The sequence below is a fragment of the Pan troglodytes genome, chromosome 15 (genome assembly GCF_028858775.2).
Source record: "Pan troglodytes isolate AG18354 chromosome 15, NHGRI_mPanTro3-v2.0_pri, whole genome shotgun sequence".
Taxonomy (NCBI): domain Eukaryota; kingdom Metazoa; phylum Chordata; class Mammalia; order Primates; family Hominidae; genus Pan; species Pan troglodytes.
Window position 1 is genome coordinate 57499040 of NC_072413.2, and position 22814 is coordinate 57521853.

Below are 22814 nucleotides of genomic sequence, written 5' to 3' on the forward strand. Positions count from 1 at the left end.
AATTCAAACTGGTAAATAGTTTCCTCTCATATCTCGGGTATATATACATACCATATTTTATTGATCCAGAGATACTTATTTCACTTTGTGACATCTGTGAATTAGGATGCATCTTACAACTGATGGCTTATTAGATTTAATGAAATACAGAAGATACACAGTATAAAAAGGGTTTTCCTGTGGTTGGTTTGTGGTTTGTGATAGGTGTTCTGTGATGTTTATGCTTTGAAGGCCTTAAGACTCATGGTTGCAACCATGGAAGCAAAATGAAATTTTTAGCTCTTAACCTAACAACCTGACCATGTTTATCCATTTTTATTGTTTAGAAGTTTATTTAGTGAATTAGTTAAATTTTAAATGTTTAAGACTTCTATTAACAGCTGCAAAATATGAAAGTAAGTGCACTCACTTTTCCTGTAGTAGTCTGTCTTTTGAATTCACAGCAGTTGTATCCTTGAGTTATTTTGTTAATGTATTTTTCTCAGTACATTTAACCACTGGGAAATGAACCCTTGTACGAATGTGTTTCTTCTTCTCTGTAGGAATAAAAAATAAATATAAAAATTTTATTTGTATTGCACACATTTGGGGGGTTATTAGTGTTCATTAAAATTCTGAGTTGCCCAGAGAATCCTCAATTGGGTAATTGTATAATCGGGGTAGAGTAGGGAGGGTGTCATGTGTCTGATTACTAGGACTATATCTTCTGGTCCACTTGGGGCCATTTTTACAATCTTTTTTTTCATATGTCCTGTTCTAGCAGAAAAGTATATATGCAAAAGAAGAAATTACAATTACTAGGCCTCACGGGCAAATAATTTCCAGAATACTTAATATGTATCTGCATTTTTAATTTGCTTTGGTAAAAATAAGACTAGAACAACTTATAGCCACTGTAGTTGCTAATTTTACTAAATAATTTGTTAAAACGTGGTCATAAGAAATTTAAAAATCAACCCTTGTCTTTGTTAAGTTTTGACTTAGGCCCTTGTAGCACATCACAATCCTCATCACTACAGTGTATGGTACTTTTGCTAACCAGTCCTGAAGAGGTAATTTAAAAGTCAAAATACAAGTTGAATACCTCATATTCAAAAATGCTTGAGACCAGAAGTGTTTCGAATTTCGGGTATTTTCAGATTTTGGAATATTTGCATTATACTTACAGTTCAGTATCCGTAATCCTAAAACCTGAAATCTTAAATTCTCAAAGAGGATTTTCTTTGAGCGTCATATTGGTGCTGAAAAAGCTTTGAGTTTTGGAGCATTTTGGATTTTTGGATTTTCAGACCAGGGATACTAAATCTGTGTTTTCTTGATTAATTTGGGTCAGTTAGTTGATAAATTTAATAACTACCTTGTTATATATTTGTCTAAAACTATTGGTTTGCGAGACTATTGCACATTGAAGCCATCTGGAGAGATTTAAAAAAATAATGCCTGGGCCCCACACCCAGAGATTCATGTTGAATTGGTCTGTGTTTGAGCACAGGGAATTTTTTTTTTTTTTTTTTTTTTTTTTTTTGAGACAGTGTCTCGCTCTGTCACCCAGGCTGAAAGTGCAGTGATGCGATCTCGGCTCACTGCAACCTCCACCTCCTGGGTTCAAGTGATTCTCATGCCTCAGCCTCCCAAGCAGCTGGGATTATAGGTGCCCACCATGACACCCAGCTAATTTTTGTATTTGTAGTAGAGATGGGGTTTCACCCTGTTGGTCAGGCTGGTCTTGCACTCCTGACCTCAAGTGATTGCTCACCTCAGCCTCCCAAAGTACTGGGATTACAGGCATGGGCCACCACACCCAGCTGAGCACAGGGGTTTTTTAAAATCTCCAGGTGATTCTAATGTTTGAGAACCACTGATCTAAACTCCTCCTATTTCAGATCTTAATTTTTCCAAGAGACAAGGCAAATGATTTTCTTTCTTCTCACTGAAATTTTGATTCTGCTTTAATTATAAGGAGGTGTTTTTCTAGACTTAATCAAAATGTAGATGATTGTATCAAGCCCCTCATCACAATAACAGAGATAACTTTGACAGTTATATAAATTGATTTTTTTAATGTTTCTTTTAAAGTACCTCATCCTAAAAATGTCTTCCATAGCCCATGTATCAATATATTTGGTTAATACACAAATTATTTATGTAACCTAACATAATATATGATGTAATACTCAAGGACTTTTGTAATTTTAAGACAAAATTCTTTTTACTTTAAAAATAACTGTACTAAGTTACTGTTTAGCTTACATATACACTAAGAATTAACTTATTTACCTTTGATTTACAAGAAATAAAATTAAGGCAAAAAGTAAGTTTTTAGTAATTAGTTTTCAGGAAGAAGTCTGGCCTTTAACGTTCTGACAAGCCTATTCCACACTTGCTGGTTGGTTCCCCCAGCAGATCTCCACTCAGCCTTGCTACTTGGCAGTTCTTGACCAGCTTATATCTGTGCTTCTCCTTTGGGAAGATATCCCTGTGTACTCCAACATCCAATAAGACACAGCTTTACCCTCTGATAGCCACTTTCTAGAAGGAATCCAATGTATTTTCATCAGCTCTTCAATTGTCTTGTTTCTCACAGGGTATGCACTTTAAGGTTCAGGGCCTGGAGTTTATTCAACTTTGTCACTGTAACATCTGCTCCAGTGTCAGGCTCCAAAGTGCCCAATGTTAATGAAGCTAGTGCAGTGATCCTGGAGAGGGCAGGACCTGCAGGGCTGCAGTGACTATCATGGCCAGAAGAGGACAGTAGAGGGGTGCTGAACTGAGATAAGGGCTTCTCCAGAAGTCCTGTGGCAGAACCCATTCAACAGGGAACGTTCAAAAGCTGGGAGGTTACAGGTGGCTCAGAGATGGCCAAGGAATTGAATAGTAAATTCAGACTTTACTATCACCTCTCCAGGAGGGTGGTAGGTTTCAGGGATCTGATGAGTGCCTAATATGGGTCTGGTGTTTTATAACTCCTGTTAGTTTTATCAGTGGTATTTTACAACTGGGGAGACTGAGGAGTGGAGGTTAGATAACATGTAAGAAGCAGAGCTTAGCTGGCATGGTGGCTCACACCTGTAGGGAGCTGAAGGCCCGTGGGATGTGACCAACTCAGCATTCCGCTGGAGGCTATATGACCAAACAGCAAACTGTTTATCATGAACGCAGGATGTGAGCAAACTCACACTGCCTTGCCACCAAAAGGTTTGCTGAGGGCCTCACTCCCTGGCACTGGGTTCCTTGAAGTTACCTATTGAGAAATCTAGTGCCTATTGTTCTAAGAATGCAGTCTTACAAGCCTGCTGTGAATCAAGCTGCTGGCCGACAATCACCCCCCACCCCCCACACACCTCGCTATCTCTTTTGCTTAATGAATACAGAGGGCTGTGTAAAGTTCAGGGCACTTGTCCACTAGAGGCAAGGTGCCCCCTGACCCCTTCTTCCAAATATACTCTCTTGTCTTTGTCTTTTATTCCCGCGTTCGCCCCGCTTCGTTTAGTCCAATAGGTCCATGGCACACACATATAATCCCAGCACTTTGGGAGGCTGAGGCAGGAGGATTGCTTGAGCTCAGGAGGTCAAGACCAGCCTGGGCAACATGGCATAACCTCGTCTCCAAAATACACACACACACACACACACACACACACACACACACACACACACTGCAGCCAGGCACAGTGGCACGTGCCTGTAGTCCCTGCTACTTGGGAGACTGAGGTGAGAGGATTGCTTGAGACTGGGAGGCAGAGGTTGCAGTCCAACCTGGGCAACAGGGTGAGAGGCCCTGTCTCAAAAAAAAAAAAAAAAAGAAAAAAAGAGAAAAGCAAGTAATCCTGGCTGCTATGGTCTGAGAGTTTGTGTCTCCTCCAAAATTCCTATGTTGAAACAATCTCCAGTGTGTATTAGGTGTGGCCTTTGGGAGGTGATTAGGTCTTGGGATTCATGCCCTTATCAAAGAGGCCCCAAAGTGCTGCCTTACCCCTTAAATGATTTGAGGACACAGTGAGGAAGCACCATTCTATGAACCAGAAAGTGGGCCCTCAGCAGAAGCCAAACCTGCCAGTGCCTTGATCTTGGACTTCCCAGCCTCCAGAACTGTGAGAAATAAATTTGTGTTATTTATAAGCTACCCAGTGTACAGAATGTTATGGTAGCCCGAACGAACTAAGACAGTGCCTGGCTCCATTGCTATAGCAAGTTCTGCATAAACAGCCTCTGCTTATTCTCATTTGGGTGGTCTTTTTATTTCCACACTGCCAGTCTCTACTTGTCATAGATTATCCATCAGACCTCAAAATATATGAAAAAGGAAATATGATGTTAGTAATTCAGTGAAACTTTCTCTAAGAGTCTATTTAAATTTGTTGCAACACAAAGATTCCATCGGGTTTCAGATAAAAACAGAAGATTAATTCATGTGAAGACAGTGCCCTTGACACTTACAGATGATTTAGCTCTCAAAATTTTGCTTGATCTATAGTTGGAAGGAATGGTCTGGCCTAGCAAAGGAAATACAAATAGAAGCAAGGCCACAAAGGATCCTTTATGCATTCGTACATCATAAGTATCACCAGGCTCATCATGATCACCAGGCAGGACCATCAAAATGACTTTGCAGCTAAGAGGGTTTACCCACAAAGTTCTTCATTGGCCACTGAAACGTTATTTCTTCTGTCAAGCAATGCCCCAGAACACAGGTTTTCCCAAATACTGGAATGTTTTTAATCTTATCACTATCCCTCTTTTTACATTTATTTTAAGACAGGGTCTCACTCTGTCATCCAGGCTGGAGTGCAGTGGCACAATCATGGCTAACTGCAGCCTCAACTTCCCAGGCTCAAGCAATTCTCCCATCTCAACCTTCCGAGTAGCTGAGGCAGAGGCACTACCATGCCCTGCTAACTTTAAAATTATTTTTGTAGAGACAGGGTCTCATTATGTTGCTCAGGCTGGTCTCGAACACTTGGTCTCAAGCAATCCTCCTGCCTCAGCCTCCCAAAGTGCTGGGATTATAACCATGAGTCACTGCATCCAGCTCTTTTTACTTTTATCCCATTTTACTTTCTACATCCTACCTTCAAAATTGCTTATCTAGTGATTATGCTCTTTAAAATTAAGCCTTGGTAAGCACAAATAGATTTGTACACTTGCCAGATGACAGTATTCTTGTTTCATCACTCTATCTCTCTTCTAAACTCTGTTCTCTTTCCTTCTCCCAAGCTCCCTCTACCCCCACATCCCATCTTCCCAGATGATTCTGTCACTGGGACCTCTGGGCTGTACCTGTGCAAGGACTCACCTTCAATTCTCACCACTGCCCTAATCTGGAGAGTTTTGTGGCTATGTCTAACATGACATTATTGTGGGGATTGAGGATGAAGCTGATATGCCTCTGGAGAGACTGGACTGCTTGCTCATGAGTCAAGCATGTTAGATATGATGTGTTAACGTCTCAGAAGCCCCCGCAGCCATCACTAGATTTTTCTGAGAAGGTAACAGTTGCTATTTTTAATGCTAAACTCAGCTCAGGAAGAAAATGTAAAATTATATTCAACTTCTGTTTAAGAAGACTAAAAAATGTGTAAAAGAGTTTAAAAAGCCTTCTCTGGAAAAAGGTTTAAAATAAACTTTTTTTTAAAATTATAAAGAAGATTTAGTTATCTAGAAAATTCTCTTAGGTGAAAGGCAGAATTGGATAACACTACAAGAGTATTCAACCCCCAAATAAGTATCAATGTTCAATTGAATGTTTGTGGCATAATTGGGGATAACTAAGTCACTTAGTTGACACGTTTTTTCTTCTTTTGATGTTACCAGCTATATAGTAAAATAGCAGGAAGTCCCACGTTACCAAAGCTATAAGCTGTTGCTTACTAAGAAGGTCCATTGGTGATTCCTGTTCCACAAGCAAACGCAGCCCTTCAAGACTCCCTCGTAGCCATGTACTGACATGCTGCATTTTTTCATCTCTTTCACGCAGCTTGTCTGTTAGATTTTTTATGTCTTGCAAGGTCTCTTCACCATTGTCCACCAAGATCTAAAGAAATGGCATTTTAGGCTGTGTCAATATAAATTGCAACGACATAAATAAATACACATTCTAAGTGGATCATGTCCAAAATAAAAATATTATATATGCATAATTGGTGTCAGTCATAAAAATAAGCGCATGTGTACACAGCCAATTCACAAAGTTCCGTACATAATCTTGGAAAAATGGATTATGAAGTGAGAAGAATAATGGAATGCTCACTGAACTCAAATTTTTAAGTGGATAATGGTAGCCATGGTGGTGGGAGCATAAAAAGCTAGTTTCACCCTCAGAGAAGCACAGAGCTGAAGAGATTCAGCCTAACAGAAGGAACTTTGGAATCAGGCAGGATCTGGGTTGTAAATTCCCATACGTTCATGAACTGTTTGGTCTTGGGCAAGTTACATAAACCCTCTGGGCCTACGCAGCTCCATGTGAAAAAGACATTTTAACGCTTTCCTAATCCAGTGTTTTAATACTTAAATGAGGATTATGTGTAAACTTTAAATACTTAGAAAGTGGCAGAGCCAGGATTTTGACCCCAGCCTATCTGACTCTGAAGTGGGGAGGGTGCAGATGTTGCACTGGTAAAACATGAAGAGGTAAGGAGTCCAGAACTGACAACTTTGTCCTGAACCAAAATGTGTTCATTTGGGGCATGCAAAAAACAGTCTTTCCCACCTTAACTGAGTGGTAGAGTGGGAAGACAGTTTCCCAAAGAATTAAGATTTCATAGTGATGTTTGGTAAAAAAAAAAAAAAAGACACATTTTAGGAGGTGGTGGTCACAGTAGCATCTAGGACTGCAGGGGAGTGACAGAGCTAGTGTGAATTTCCACCCTGATGTGTGTGCATGCAGGTGCACACAGACACAAAAGCACACACACTTATTAGGTAGGTAAACATTTTTGGAAATATGATATTTATATGGAGGCAACAGACACACGCAAAACTCACCTTAACTGTGGTCTGAAATTCAGCCCACAAATCCTTATATTGTGCTAAAATAAAGATTTAAAAAATACAATGGTTACTGACACAATCTGAACATTTTAATAAAAGTCGTGTTATTCATTTTTGTTTTTTCAAAAATTATTTTTATCTAAAAATGTCTAGTTCCAAAATGACAGAATAACTGAATTGGACCTGCCCTCCCACTGCAAACAAATAGAAGAAAGAAGCAAAACATATGAAAGAAATGTTTTCACATGTTGAAGAATGGGCAGCCCAGGACTGTGACACCTGGAAGAGAAACAAAGGAGGTAGGTCCTGCAATCACCCAGCTTTCCACTGGGGGGCACTTTCCAGACCACAGCACTAGCACAGCAGGGTGGTCTTAACACAGACACAAAAAGATTAGCAAACTAAATCTAGCAATAGACAAGAACAATAAAAGCTTTTGAACAAGTGGGCTTTATGCTAAGAATGGGAGCTTGGTTTAAAAGTCAGACTCAATCAGTGCAACTTACCACACAAACAGCATAAAGGAGTAATACTAGCTGAGCATCTCAGTGGCTGTCTGAGCAGCTGAGGCCAGTCACAAAGGCACTCTGTGCCCGCATGACTGACCGTCTTCCCGCCCCATAAGTACTCTGGACTCTCAAGCCTGGGTGAGCCTCCCTGGTTGGCAACACTTTGTATGTGGAGTCACACGTTGTTGGGGAAATTAAGTGCATCCCTGAGAAGGTTACTCCAGGTTTCCTTCATACTTTGCCCTCTGTGCCTTTTCCCTTTGCTGATTTTACTCTTTCACTGGAATAACAATAACCATAACAATTTTTGAGTCCTGTGAATCATTTTAGCTAATCATTAAGCCTAAGAGTAGTCCTGGGATACCTGATACTACACTACAGCTGCACAATTTTTTTGAGATAAAGATCTAAATAAATGGAGATATATACTATATTCTTGGATTAGAAAATATAATTTCATTAAAAAGTCTATTCTTCCAACATTGACTTATAGATTCAACACAAACCCAATTAAGATCTCAGCAGGGGTGTGTGTGTGTGTGTGTGTGTGTGTGTGTGTGTGTGTGGATTAGGTGATTCTAAAATGTATATGGAAATCAAAGAATTTAGAATAGTGAAAATAATTTTAAAAGACAAGCATACAGGTGAAGAATTCTATTACCTGATGTTCAGACTGCATATGAAGCTATAGTAATTAAGACAGTGTGATATTGGTATAAAGTTAGGCATTGAGAATAAAGGAACAACTGCATAAAATTGATTTTTGAAAAGTTGCTAGGGTAATACAATGGCAAAAGCATAGTCTTTTCAAAAATAGTACTGGAACAACTGGATGTGTGTAAGAGAAAACAATGAAATTCAAGCATTGCTTCACATCATATGAAAAAGTTCACTTGAGAGGGGTAGAGCCAAGATGGCCGAATAGGAACAGCTCCAGTCTACAGCTCCCAACGTGAGCGATGCAGAAGATGGGTGATTTCTGCATTTCCAACTGAGGTACTGGGTTCATCTCACTGGGGAGTGCCGGACAGTGGGTGCAGGACAGTGGATGCAGTGCACTGAGCGTGAGCCGAAGCAGGGTGAGGCATTGTCTCACCTGGGAAGTGCAAGGGGTCAGGGAATTCCCTTTCCTAGTCAAAGAAAGGGGTGACGGATGGCACCTGGAAAATCAGGTCACTCCCACCCCAATACTGTGCTTTTCCAACGGTCTTAGCAAACGGCACAGTAAGAGATTATATCCCGCGCCTGGCTCAGAGGGTCCTACGCCCACCGAGCCTCACTCATTGCTAGCACAGCAGTCTGAGATCAAACTTCAAGGCAGCAGTGAGGCTGGGGGAGGGGTGCCCGCCATTGCTGAGGCTTGACTAGGTAAACAAAGTGGCCTGGAAGCTCAAACTGGGTAGAGCCCACCGCAGCTCAAGGAGGCCTGCCTGCCTTGTAGACTCCACCTCTGGGGGCAGGGCATTGCCAAACAAAAGGCAGCAGAATCCTCTGCAGATTTAAGTGTCCCTGTCTGACAGCTTTGAAGAGAGTGGGGGTTCTCCTAGCATGCAGCTGGAGATCTGAGAATGGACAGACTGCCTCCTCAAGCGGGTCCTTAAACCCCGAGTAGCGTAACTGGGAGGCACCTCCTAGTAGGGGCAGACTGACACCTCACATGGCCAGGTACTCCTCTGAGACAAAACTTCCAGAGGCATGATCAGGCAGCAACATTTGATGTTCACCAATATCCGCTGTTCTGCAGCCTCTGCTGCTGATACCCAGGCAAACGGGGTCTGGAGAGGACCTCCAGCAAACTCCAACAGACCTGCAGCTGAGGGTCCTGACTGTTAGAAGGAAAACTAAAAAACAGAAAGGACATCCACACCAAAACCCCAACTGTACGTCACCATCATCAAAGACCAAAGGTAGATAAAACCACAAAGATGGGGAAAAAACAGAGCAGAAAAACTGGAAATTCTAAAAATCAGAGTGCCTCTCTTCCTCCAAAAGAACGCAGCTCCTCACCAGCAACGGAACAAAGTTGGACAGAGAATGACTTTGACGAGTTGAGAGAAGAAGGCTTCAGACAATCAAACTACTCCAAGCTAAAGGCGGAAGTTCAAACCCATGGCAAAGAAGTTAAAAACCTTGAAAAAAAATTAGAAGAATGGCTAACTAGAATAACCAATGCAGAGAAGTCCTTAAAGGACCTGATGGAGCTGAAAAACAAGGCACGAGAACTACATGACAAATGCATAAGCCTCAGTAGCCGATTCAATCAACTGGAAGAAAGACTATCAGTGATGGAAGATCAAATGAATGAAATGAAGCGAGAAGAGAAGTTTAGAGAAAAAAGAACAAAAAGAAATGAACAAAGCCTCCAAGAAATATGGGACTATGTGAAAAGACTAAATCTACGTCTGATTGGTGTACCTGAAAGTGACGGGGAGAATGGAACCAAGTTGGAAAACACTCTGCAGGATATCATACAGGAGAACTTCCGCAATCTAGCAAGGCAGGCCAACATTCAAATTCAGGAAATACAGAGAACGCCACAAAGATACTCCTCCAGAAGAGCAACTCCAAGACACATAATTGTCAGATTCACCAAAGCTGAAATGAAGGAAAAAATGTTAAGGGCAGCCAGAGAGAAAGATCAGGTTACCCACAAAGGGAAGCCCAGCAGACTAATAGCTGATCTCTCAGCAGAAACACTACAAGCCAGAAGAGAGTGGGGGCCAATATTCAACATTCTTAAAGAGAAGAATTTTCAACCCAGAATTTCATATCCAGCCAAACTAAGCTTCATAAGTGAAGGAGAAATAAAATCCTTTATAGACAAGCAAATGATGAGAGATTTTGTCACCAGCAGGCCTGCCCTACAAGAGCTCCTGAAGGAAGCACTAAACATGGAAAGGAACAACCGGTACCAGCCATTGCAAAAACATGCCAAATTGTAAAGACCATTGATGCTAGGAAGAAACTGCATCAACTAACGAGCAAAATAACCAGCTAACATCATAATGGCAGGATCAAATTCACACATAACAATATTAGCCTTAAATGTAAATGGGCTAAATGCTCCAATTAAAAGACACAGACTGGCAAATTGGATAAAGAGTCAAGACCCATCAGTGTGCTGTATTCAGGAGACCCATCTCACATGCAGAGACACACATAGGCTCAAAATAAAGGGATGGAGGAAGATCTACCAAACAAATGGAAAATAAAAAAAGGCAGGGGTTGCAATCCTAGTCTCTGATAAAACAGACTTTAAACCAACAAAGATCAAAAGAGACAAAGAAGGCCATTACATAATGGTAAAGGGATCAATTCAACAAGAAGAGCTAACTATCCTAAATATATATGCACCCAATACAGGAGCACCCAGATTCATAAAGCAAGTCCTTAGAGACCTGGAAAGAGACTTAGACTCCCACACAATAATAATGGGATACTTTAACACCCCACTGTCAACATTAGACAGATCAATGAGACAGAAAGTTAACAAGGATATCCAGGACTTGAACTCAGCTCTGCACCAAGCAGACCTAATAGACATCTACAGAATTCTCCACCCCAAATCAACAGAATATACATTCTTCTCAGCACCACACTGCACTTATTCCAAAACTGACCACATAGTTGGAAGTAAAGCACTCCTCAGCAAATGTAAAAGAACAGAAATTATAACAAACTGTCTCTCAGACCACAGTGCAATCAAACTAGAACTCAGGATTCAGAAACTCACTCAAAACTGCTCAACTACTTGGAAACTGAACAACCTGCTCCTGAATGACTACTGGGTACATAACGAAATGAAGGCAGAAATAAAGATGTTCTTTGAAACCAACGAGAACTAAGACACGACATACCAGAATCTCTGGGACACATTCAAAGCAGTATGTAGAGGGAAATTTATAGCATTAAATGCCCACAAGAGAAAGCAGGAAAGATCTAAAATTGACACCCTAATATCACAATTAAAAGAACTAGAGAAGCAAGAGCAAACACATTCAAAAGCTAGCAGAAGGTGAGAAATAACTAAGATCAGAGCAGAACTGAAGGAAATAGAGACTCAAAAAACCCTTCAAAAAAATCAATGAATCCAGGAGCTGGTTTTTTGAGAAGATCAACAAAATTGATAGACCGCTAGCAAGACTAATAAAGAAGAAAAGAGAGAAGACTCAAACAGACGCAATAAAAAATGATAACTGGGATATCACCACCAATCCCACAGAAATACAAACTACCATCAGAGAATACTATAAACATCTCTACGCAAATAAACTAGAAAATCTAGAATAAATGGATAAATTCCTCGACACATACACCCTCCCAAGACTAAACCAGGAAGAAGTTGAATCCCTGAATAGACCAATAACAGGCTCTGAAATTGAGGCAATAATTAATAGCTTACCAACCAAAAAAAGTCCAGGACCAGATGGATTCACAGCCGAATTCTACCAGAGGTACAAGAAGGACCTGGTACCATTCCTTCTGAAACTATTCCAATCAATAGAAAAAGAGGGAATCCTCCCTAACTCATTTTATGAGGCCAGCATCATCCTGATACCAAAGCCTAGCAGAGACACAACAAAAAAAGAGAATTTTAGACCAATATCCCTGATGAACATTGATGCAAAAATCCTCAATAAAATACTGGCAATCCGAATCCAGCAGCACATTAAAAAGCTTATCCACCATGATCAACTGGGCTTCATCCCTGGGATGCAAGGCTGGTTCAACAGACACAAATCAATAAATGTAATCCAGCATAGAAACAGAACCAAAGACAAAAACCATATGATTATCTCAATAGATGCAGAAAAGGCCTTTGAGAAAATTCAACAGCCCTTCATGCTAAAAACTCTCAATAAATTCGGTATTGATGGGATGTATCTCAAAATAATAAGAGCTATCTATGACAAACCCACAGGCAATATCATACTGAATGGGCAAAAACTGGAAGCATTCCCTTTGAAAACTGGCATAAGACAGGGATGCCCTCTCTCACCACTCCTATTCAACATAGTGTTGGAAGTTCTGGCCAGGGCAATCAGGCAGGAGAAGGGAATAAAGGGTATTCAATTAGGAAAAGAGGAAGTCAAATTGTCCCTGTTTGCAGATGACATTATTGTATATTTAGAAAACCCCATCGTCTCAGCCCAAAATCTCCTTAAGCTGATAGGCAACTTCAGCAAAGTCTCAGGATACAAAATCAATGTGCAAAAATCACAAGCATTCTTATACACCAATAACAGACAAACAGAGAGCCAAATCATGAGTGAACTCCCATTCACAATTGCTTCAAAGAGAATAAAATGCCTAGGAATCCAACTTACAAAGGATGTGAAGGACCTCTTCAAGGAGAACTACAAACCACTGCTCAATGAAATAAAAGAGGATACAAACAAATGGAAGAACATTCCATGCTCACGGGCAGGAAGAATCAATATCGTGAAAATGGCCATACTGCCCAAGGTAATTTATAGATTCAATGCCATCCCCATCAAGCTACCAATGACTTTCTTCACAGAATTGGAAAAAACTACTTTAAAGTTCGTATGGAACCAAAAAAGAGTCCGCATCGCCAAGTCAATCCTAAGCCAAAAGGACAAAGCTGGAGGCATCACACTACCTGACTTCAAACTATACTACAAGGCTACAGTAACCAAAACAGCATGGTACTGGTACCAAAACAGAGATATAGAGCAATGGAACTGAACAGAGCCCTCAGAAATAATGCCGCATATCTATAACCATCTGATCTTTGACAAACCTGACAAAAACAAGAAATGGGGAAAGGATTCCCTATTTTATAAATGGTGCTGGGAAAACTGGCTAGCCATATGGAGAAAGCTGAAACTGGATCCCTTCCTTACACCTTATACAAAAATTAATTCAAGATGGACTAAAGACTTAAATCTTAGACCTAAAACCATAAAAACCCTAGAAGAAAACCTAGGCAATACCATTCAGGACATAGGCATGGGCGAGGACTTCATGTCCAAAACACCAAAAGCAATGGCAACAAAAGCCAAAATTGACAAATGGGATCTAATGAAACTAAAGAGCTTCCGCACAGCAAAAGAAACTACCATCAGAGTGAACAGGCAACCTACAGAATGGGAGAAAATTTTTGCAATCTACTCATCTGACAAAGGGCTAATATCCAGAATCTACAATGAACTCAAACAAATTTACAAGAAAAAAACAAACAAACCCATCAACAAGTGGGCGAAGGATATGAACAGACCCTTCTCAAAAGAAGACATTTATACAGCCAAAAGACACATGAAAAAATGCTCATCATCGCTGGCCATCAGAGAAATGCAAATCAAAACCACAATGAGATACCATCTCACACCAGTTAGAATGGCAATCATTAAAAAGTCAGGAAACAACAGGTGCTGGATAGGATGTGGAGAAACAGGAACACTTTTACACTGTTGGTGGGACTGTAAACTAGTTCAACCATTGTGGAAGTCAGTGTGGCGATTCCTCAGGGATGTAGAACTAGAAATACCATTTGACCCAGCCACCCCATTACTGGGTATATACCCAAAGGATTATAAATCATGCTGCTATAAAGACACATGCACATGTATGTTTATTGTGGCACTATTCACAATAGCAAAGACTTGGAACCAATCCAAATGTCCAACAATGATAGACTGGATTAAGAATATGGGGCACATATACAGCATGGAATACTATGCAGCCATAAAAAATGATGAGTTCATGTCCTTTGTACGGACACGGATGGAGCTGGAAACCATCATTCTCAGCAAACTATTGCAAGGACAAAAAACCAAACACCACATGTTCTCACTCATAGGTGGGAATTGAACAATGAGAACATATGGACACAGGAAGGGGAAGATCACATACCAGGGCCTGTTGTCGGTGGGGGATGAGGGAGGGATAGCATTTGGAGATATACCTAATGTTAAATGACGAGTTACTGGGTTCAGCACACTAACATGGCACATGTATACATATGTAACTAACCTGCACGTTGTGCACACGTACCGTAAAACTTAAAGTATAGTAATAAAAAAAAAAGTTCACTTGAAATGAATTAGAAATCTAGACATAAACACTAAAACTAAAAAAATTATACAAGAAAATATTGAAGAGCCTGGGGTAGGCACAAATGTTTTAGGCAGGAAACAAAAAGTACTACCTTAAAAAACAAAATCAATAGATGGGCTTCGTTCAAATGAAAAAATGTTTACTCTTTCTGAGACACCATGAAGAAAATGAAAAGTCAAGCTTCAGACAGAAAAAGGACTCATTTCCAAAAAACATAAAGATTTTAACTGGATAATAAGAAAACAACACAAAGCAGTGAGTAAAAGATTTGGACAGACATGTGACAGATTGTATTTTCCAAAGATATCCCCACAGTATATTCCATTCCACAAGTTTTTTTCCCTGACATGATGCTGACACTTCTTCCATTGAGAGGTGGTGGCCATGACCCCTCCCCTTGCACCTGAGTGACTGCCTCAACCATTAGCGTATTGTGAAAATAACACTCTGACTGAGGCTAGGTCATAAGACGCCATGAACTTCCACTTCGTTCTCTTGGGATGCTTTTGGAACCCAGCAGGCCAAACTGCTACATGGAGAGGCCATGAGGAGGTGTTCTGGCCAATGGCCTCCCTCGAGATCCAGCTGAGGGCCAGCATCAACTTCAGACACAGGAATGAGTGAGTCTTCAGATGATTTCAGTTCCCGGCTGTTGAATTACCCTCAGCCTTCAAGTTGCCCTGGCTGATGCCGTGCAGAGCAGACATTTAGTTGTCTTCAACAAGCTCTGATCAAATTGCCATTTTATGAGCAAAGTAAATAATTTGTCTTCAGCTACCACGTTTGCAATATTTGTCACAAAAGATAATATTCAAATGGCCAAGAAACACATGAAAAAGTATACTCAACATTACTCATTAGAGAAGTACAAGTTACAATCACAATGAAATGCCATTACATACCTATTAAAATGACCAAAATATTAACAATTTAAAGCGTTTTCACCATTTTAAGTGTTGATGAGGATGTAGAGCAATGGGAACTCTTCTCCATTGTTAGCGGGATAAGACACTTAACAACCACTCTGGCAAATTTGTCTGGCGGTTTCTTATAAAGTTAATCATACACTAACCATATATATTTCCTATAAAGTTAATCATACACTAATTGCTATATAACTCAGCAATTCCATTATAGGTATTTACCCAAGAGAAATGAAAACATGGCCATAAAAACACTTGTAAACAAATGTTCACAATAGCTTCATTCATAATTATCCCAAACTGGAAATAATCTAAGTGTCTTTCGACTGGTGAATAAACAAAATATGGTATATCTATACAATGGGATTCTACTGTACAGCTATAAAAAGGAGCAAACTAGTGAGACATGCAACAACTTAGATGAATCTTAAAACAATTTGCTGAGTGAAAGAAGCCAGGTATAAAAGTGTGCACACTGTCATTTCATTTATATCTCATTATTAATGACAGAAAGCAGATCAATGGTTTCCAGGAACTAGAGATGGGGTAGGTGATCAACAGCAAAGGGATACAGAGAAAATTTTGTAGTCATGAAAATGCTCTATATCTTGCTTGTGGTGATAGTGGTTACAATAGCATGCACATTTGTCAAATTCACTAATCTAAAAATGGGTGCATTTTTTGTATGCAAATCAATAAACTGGATTTAAATGAAGTAAAAACTTTATGTGTAAAGAACACTGTAATGGTTAATATTGTCAACTTGACTGGATTGAAAGATGCGAAGTACTGTTCCTGGGTATGTCTATGAGGATGTTAACCAAAGGAGATCCACATTTGAGTCTGTGGATTGGGAGAGGCAAACCCACTCTCAATCTGGGTGGGAACCATCTAATCAGCTGCCAGCGTGGCTAGACTGGCTGAGTCTTCCAAGATTCCTCTTTCTCCTGTGCTAGATGCTTCCTGCCCTCGAACATTGGACTCCAAGTTCTTCAGCTTTTGGACTCTTGGATTTACACCAGTGGTTTGGCAGGGGCTCTTGGGCCTTTGGCCACAGACTGAAGGCTGCACTGTCGGCTTCCCTACTTGTGAGGCTTTGGGACTCTGACGGATCCACCACTGGATTCCTTGCTCCTCAACTTGCAGAAGACCTATCATGGGACTTTACCTTGTGATCATGTGAGTCAGTTCTCCTTAATAAGCTCCCTTTCATATATACATATATCCTATTAGTTCTGTCCCGCTAAAGAACCCTGACTAATACAAGCACCCACACATTACTTACCCTCCTGAGCTATTAGTTGCCGAGACAAGTCACTTGAGGTGTGCATGAGGGCTTCTTGTCCTTCTCTGTATTTCTCTATGTTATTCTTCAAGTATAAAATGTACTGAAAATTAAAAGCATGTGATTTCTTTTAGCAGTTTAGTTACTATAGATAAATTATCATGTAGTCATTCAGCAAACATGTATAAATTCCTCCTCTGCACCACCCACTATTCTAGGTACAGGGGTAACAGTGGGGAATAAAACATACCTTGGTCAGGATTCCATCCTGGGAAAGGAGATAAAGGATTCTGCTTCCAATGAAGCATTTCACTTCAGCATTTAAATAAACATGGCATTCTGAGTATAATTTTCCACCAAAAGAAATTAGAAGGTGTTCTATCTGAATGCAATATGTCCACAACAAAAATGTTCCTTATGCAAAATGTGTGTACAGTACATGTCACAAAGCAGTAATGCTGCCAGACTGGCGTTCAGTGTAAGACCTCAGAGAGATGATTAATTGAGTCAGGAGACTGCATGGAATTACTTACTCAAGTCAGATGTTCACTGGGTTGGGTGCCAGTGGTGGCAGTAGTGACAGGTGACTTTGAGTATTACAGTCATGGCTTTCTGTTCTGACCACCCAATGCCCAGAAACTCTAAAGTCCCAGGAACTCTGGAAATATGGGCTTTGGGACATAAAACTGGTCCAGTTTCAAGAAAGAAACAAATACTATAAACTATCCATAAAAATCTTTGAAATTGTGTTCAGTGCTACAGATGAGGTAGACATGGGACTGTTACACAGACTGTTTCTAAGCGTGTATTATAGGGTCTACTCATGTATCTTTGATGTTGTGTCAGCCTTTTCATAGCTTGTTTTCTGATATTATAGTAAACAAAAGTAAAAGCCACCTTAAGCCAACCGCAAGGCCACATTCTTGCCCCTCTTTGACCATGGGTCTGCAGACTTTCCTAGTTCAGCTGGACTCTTGTGCTTCTCCCAAACTCTCTATTTTCTTTCAGTCTCTCTTTTTATCTCCTCTCCACAGCTCACTCCTTCAAAGTTGTTTTTCTCCAGGATTCTGTTCACAGCCCCTAATCTTCTCACTTAACACAGTGTCCCTGAAGAGACTCATCCATCTCCCAGGTGTAAATCCTGCCTCTACATTAATGATACACAGTGAGAGTTCTCCTTTGTGTTCTTCACCTGGTGTGGCAAGGTTCCCTTGCTCTGGGGCACTGTATGTGTCTTGTTCAGATTGTTGCACTTAACATACTGAATTGTAATGATCTGTTTCTATGTGCATCTCTTCAGCTAGACCATGAGCTTCCAAAGGGCTGCGGCAGTATCTTACTTATCTCTGTATTTACTGTGTCTTGCCCAGTGCTTGGGACTCAGTGCATGTTTAGAGTAAAGAGATGCAACCAGCAAAACTGAGTGGTGAGTGAATAAGAAAACAGCACAGGGTCATTCGGTGACTAGCAGATGGACACTGAATTAAAAAAAAAACAGGACTTTCATAATCAGTCTTTCATCTACACATCCATCTGCTCACCTACTGCCAAAATAGCAATACATATTCCAATTCTTTTAAGAAATAATCTATATCTTGATAGGAAGACAGTCTAGTGGAATAAATCAGTTTGTCTCAAGGTCTAGAAGAATGAAGGTGCATTGCATGTGTGAGGGTTATCAATGATGGTATGTATCTAGGCTCTTTGGAGCACAATTATCTTTTCAAAGTACATTAGTACCTATTATGCCATTTTAGTTTATAAAAAAAACCATGAGAGTGGTGGGATAACTATTGCCATTTAACAGATGAAAAAAATTACCCAGCGAGGTGAAGGATTTTCTTCATGCCATTGGACTAGTCACTGATTTTTTTCTAGCTATTAAAACTTCTAAAAAAAATACAGCTTCAATTTACACATCTATAAAAGGGACATAACGTATTATCCACTTTTTAAGGTTACAGTCTTAAACGTCAAATGAGACTGAATCCCTCTAACATTACAGGCATTGTGCAAAACACTTGGGGTACATTGATAACAGATCTTGACCATGAGGTCATTATGGATGGCTGGAAAAAAAGGATTTTAGAAATGGTATTTCTTTTGCATTTTCAGTTTATAAAGAAGCCACATTCAGCCGGGCGCGGTGGCTCAAGCCTGTAATCCCAGCACTATGGGAGGCCTAGGCGGGCGGATCACAAGGTCAGGAGATCGAGACCATCCTGGCTAACACGGTGAAACCCTGTCTCTACTAAAAATACAAAAAATTAGCCGGGCATGGTGGCGGGCACCTGTAGTCCCAGCTACTCGGGAGGCTGAGGCAGGAGAATGGCGTGAACCTGGGAGGCAGAGCTTGCAGTGAGCCAAGATTGTGCCACTGCACTCCAGCCTGGGTGACAGAGCAAGACTCCGTCTCAAAAAAAAAAAAAAAAAAAAGTCACATTCAACCTGTGAGTAGCAGTTATTCCCATTTTAAGAGGCCAAAATGAAGCTTACAAGTTCAGTGATCTGCCCAAAGTCACACATTGTCACTGGTGAATGACAGACTCTAATCCAGGTTTTTCAAACTAAAGAATGTTATGTACATTTTTGTTGTTACTGTTTTGTCACAGTATATAAAATGTTGGACTCTATGCACTTTAAAAATATGCTTTGAATGCAACAGTTCTGGGCATTAAAAATCAGTGTCTTATAAATATCTAATTATTAAATATAACATTTTAAAATGTTAAAACGAATACATTTTAAGTATAAATAGACTTTAATTTTAGGGGTTGGATGAACAAATTCCTCTGCTATAAAAAGAGCTATAATCAGTATGAAATAGACAACCTACTTTTTAAAAAATGGGCAAAAGACTTGAACAGTCACTTCACAAAAAAAGGATATCCAAGAGGCCAGCAACATAGAATAGGTGCTTCAACAGTGATCAGGAAAACACAAATTAGTGGGGCACCACTACACACCCATTAGAATGGTTAAATTGAAAAAGACAGTTTTGTGAGAGTGTGGAGCAACTGGTGCTCTCATGCATTGCTGGTGGGAGTGGCAATTGGTGCAAATCCTTTGGGAGACTGGTAGTATGTACTAAAGTTGGAGATACACATCCCTATGGCTCTGCAATTCCACTTGAGATGTACACTCAACAGAAATATGTATGTATGTTCACCAAAAAAACATGAACTAGAATGTTCACAGCAATACTATTTGTAATAGCCAAAAACTAGAAACTCTCTGAATATCCATCAATAGTCGAGTGTATAAATGCATTGTAGTAGTAGTCATACAATGCAATACTATACAGAACTAAGAATAACAAACTACACTCAACAATAAGGCTGAACCTCACACACAAAATGTTGAGCAAAAGAACCTACACTGTATTGTTCTATACCTATAATGTTCCAAACCAGGGAAAACTAGTCTATGGTGTTAGCATGGTGGTACCCTTAGTGGGGCTGGTTAGTGACTAGAAGGGGCATAGAGGATATCTGGATACTGATAATGCTTTGTTTCTTGATGTGGGTCCTGGTACACAAGTGTGTTCATGGGGCTGTACACTTGCAATCTGGGCACTTTTCTGTGTGTACTTTACACTCCATTAAACATTTTTCAAGAGCTATTCTCTTCTTTTCTCTTATAACTATTACAGGTCTAGTCAATTAATCAAAGCCATCATGACAAGGATGGTGCTCTTAAACTTACTTCTTTTAATTTTTTATTTTCCAGGAGCAGAAGATCTGCTTTTTGGTCATTTATGTAGAATCCATTTTCTAAGTTCTTTAGAGTTTCAAGATGATCTTTGTTTTTTTTGCTTTCTTGATCTCTTAATTGTTTTAATTCTTGTTTTACATCCTCCTGCTCAAACAGAAAACCCCAAATTATCTCTGAGTTCAAACAGTAGGGCACGAGGGTATTATACTGCCTAGGTCACATTTGGAGCCAGATTCTAAATTAATTTCTGAAGTATCCAGCAGAGGATAGATATTTTTCCTTAGAAAAACCTATCAACCCCACATTTATTCATGGACTCTAGGAAGGGGGTCTGTGGACTTCAAGATAAGAACCCCAGACCTTGAGACAACTTCACAAAATAAAATATACAGTCATCCCTCTGTATCTGTGGGTTCCGCATTTGTGGATTTGACTAAACATGAATAGAATATATTCACAAAAATAAAAATAATAACAACAAATAATACAAATAATAATACAGTATGACAACTACTAACATAGCATTTACATTATATTAGATATTATCAGTAATCCAGAAATAATTTAAAGTATATTGGAGAATGTGGGTAGGTTATATGCAAATACTACACCATGTCATACAAGGGATTTGAGCATCCGTGGATTTTGATAGTCATGTTGGTCCTGGAACCAATCCCCCATAGATATCAAGGGATGACTGTACTTTGATATATAAACAATTGTCCAGCAAAAATAGAGAAGGGGAAATGTATTGAGGCTTTTAAAGGAGGACTTAATATTTCTTGAAGAAAGAAGAAGATTATGAATTTTTTCAGAATTCTCTAATGTTTTCTCTATTGAATTCTCTATTCAGTTCTCTATTATTATACTATTATAAGTTGCATGATATTTATTATTATATAATCATCACCAGAAGCATCTTATTAAGAAAATAGAACTGTATATACACTAGACTTGTAATTTTCTCCTTCATATTTTCCTATATATTCCTTCATATTTTATAACATATTAAAAGTTACATTTTGAGGCCTGGTGCAGTAGCTCACACCTATAATCCCGGCACTTTGGGAGGCCGAGGCAGGCGGATCACTTGAGATCAAGAGTTCGAAACCAGCCTGGCCAACATGGTGAAACCTCATCTCTACTAAAAAATACAAAAATTAGCTGGAAATCGCTTGAACCCGGGAGGCTGAGGTTGCAGTAAGCCGAGATTGTGCCACTGCACTCAAGCCTGGGCAACAGAGTGAGACTCCATCTCAAAAAAAAAAAAGTTACATTTTGATATCAATGCATCTCAATGTTTCCATTTTTAATTAACCAATTCCACATGCATATGCTTATCACCAACTATTGATTGTAAATTTTAAAAAGGCACTAAACATCTCTTTACCTGCTGCTAATTCATCCACTCCCCCACTGCAACCTTTGTTCACTCACCCTTAAAAAGCAGAATCAAGTTTCTAACTTATAAATAAGAAAACCGAGGTCCACTCAATGACTGTTCCACAAGTACATGTTAGTTGGTTCTAGTCCCTCTCCCTCTTTCTCTGTATACATATACACATAAGTATACATATATACACATACATACATAGCATATGTGTACAGGTGTATGTGTATACATGTGCATATATATGTGTTGTAACAAAGATTTTTAAACATTGATATTGAATGGGTAAGTTTAACAAATGTGGATTTCATGAAAACTTCAATGCCAGGTAAATACTACCATCTGTATATACCACTATTCTAATAATAATAAAAAAAGAACTAATGCATTGATCTTTTACCGTGTTGCTAATGTATCTTGAAAAGTCCCTTGTAAACAGAAAAATGTGATTGTTCAGTAAATCTTCCTCCTGTCTTTGTGCTATTAAAACAAAGAAAAAAATAACTACCTCAAAAATTTAGTTAAAAAATATTAATCAAAGAAGTACCTAGTTTTAAAAATCAAATTATCTCACAAGGTTTATAACAAAAACCAACTGTCAGGCACTCCACAATGCTATGTTTACTCCTGTCTGACTCCTCAGAATCAAACATTTTTAACTCTTTTTAGTTGTTTCTTCTTCCATTTAGCTCAATTTTCTTTAAAAATATGCAAATATGCCTATTTTCTGATTTATCATTTTCAGGCATTTTCCATTTACTTAGTCCCATTCCCACATCCTTCTCCCACACCTACAACCTCTACATTTCATCCCTAACCTTCCTATAAAGTTATAGTTTTTGTTTAAATAAATTGTAACCATTTAGATCATTATGGCAATAAGGATTATCCCCGATGAGCCAAATGGTATAATATGATTAGATTTT

At 39.4% G+C, this 22814-nt stretch overlaps 1 protein-coding gene across 3 annotated transcripts in view; it reads right to left on the minus strand.

The window, feature by feature from the left end:
* Positions 1 to 445: 445 nt before the first annotated feature.
* CCDC175 (coiled-coil domain containing 175) overlaps positions 446 to 22814 on the minus strand; it is a 71426-nt gene continuing 49057 nt past the window's right edge. For all 3 annotated transcript variants that reach the window (XM_054666613.2, XM_024348603.3, XM_063793478.1), the window contains 6 exons: positions 22289 to 22368; positions 20490 to 20642; positions 16785 to 16887; positions 6982 to 7025; positions 5869 to 6031; positions 446 to 536 (listed from right to left, as the gene is read on the minus strand). In XM_054666613.2, the coding sequence (XP_054522588.2) occupies positions 460 to 536; positions 5869 to 6031; positions 6982 to 7025; positions 16785 to 16887; positions 20490 to 20642; positions 22289 to 22368 (620 nt within the window). In that variant the 3' untranslated portion in view covers positions 446 to 459. The remainder of the gene's footprint in view (positions 537 to 5868; positions 6032 to 6981; positions 7026 to 16784; positions 16888 to 20489; positions 20643 to 22288; positions 22369 to 22814) is intronic.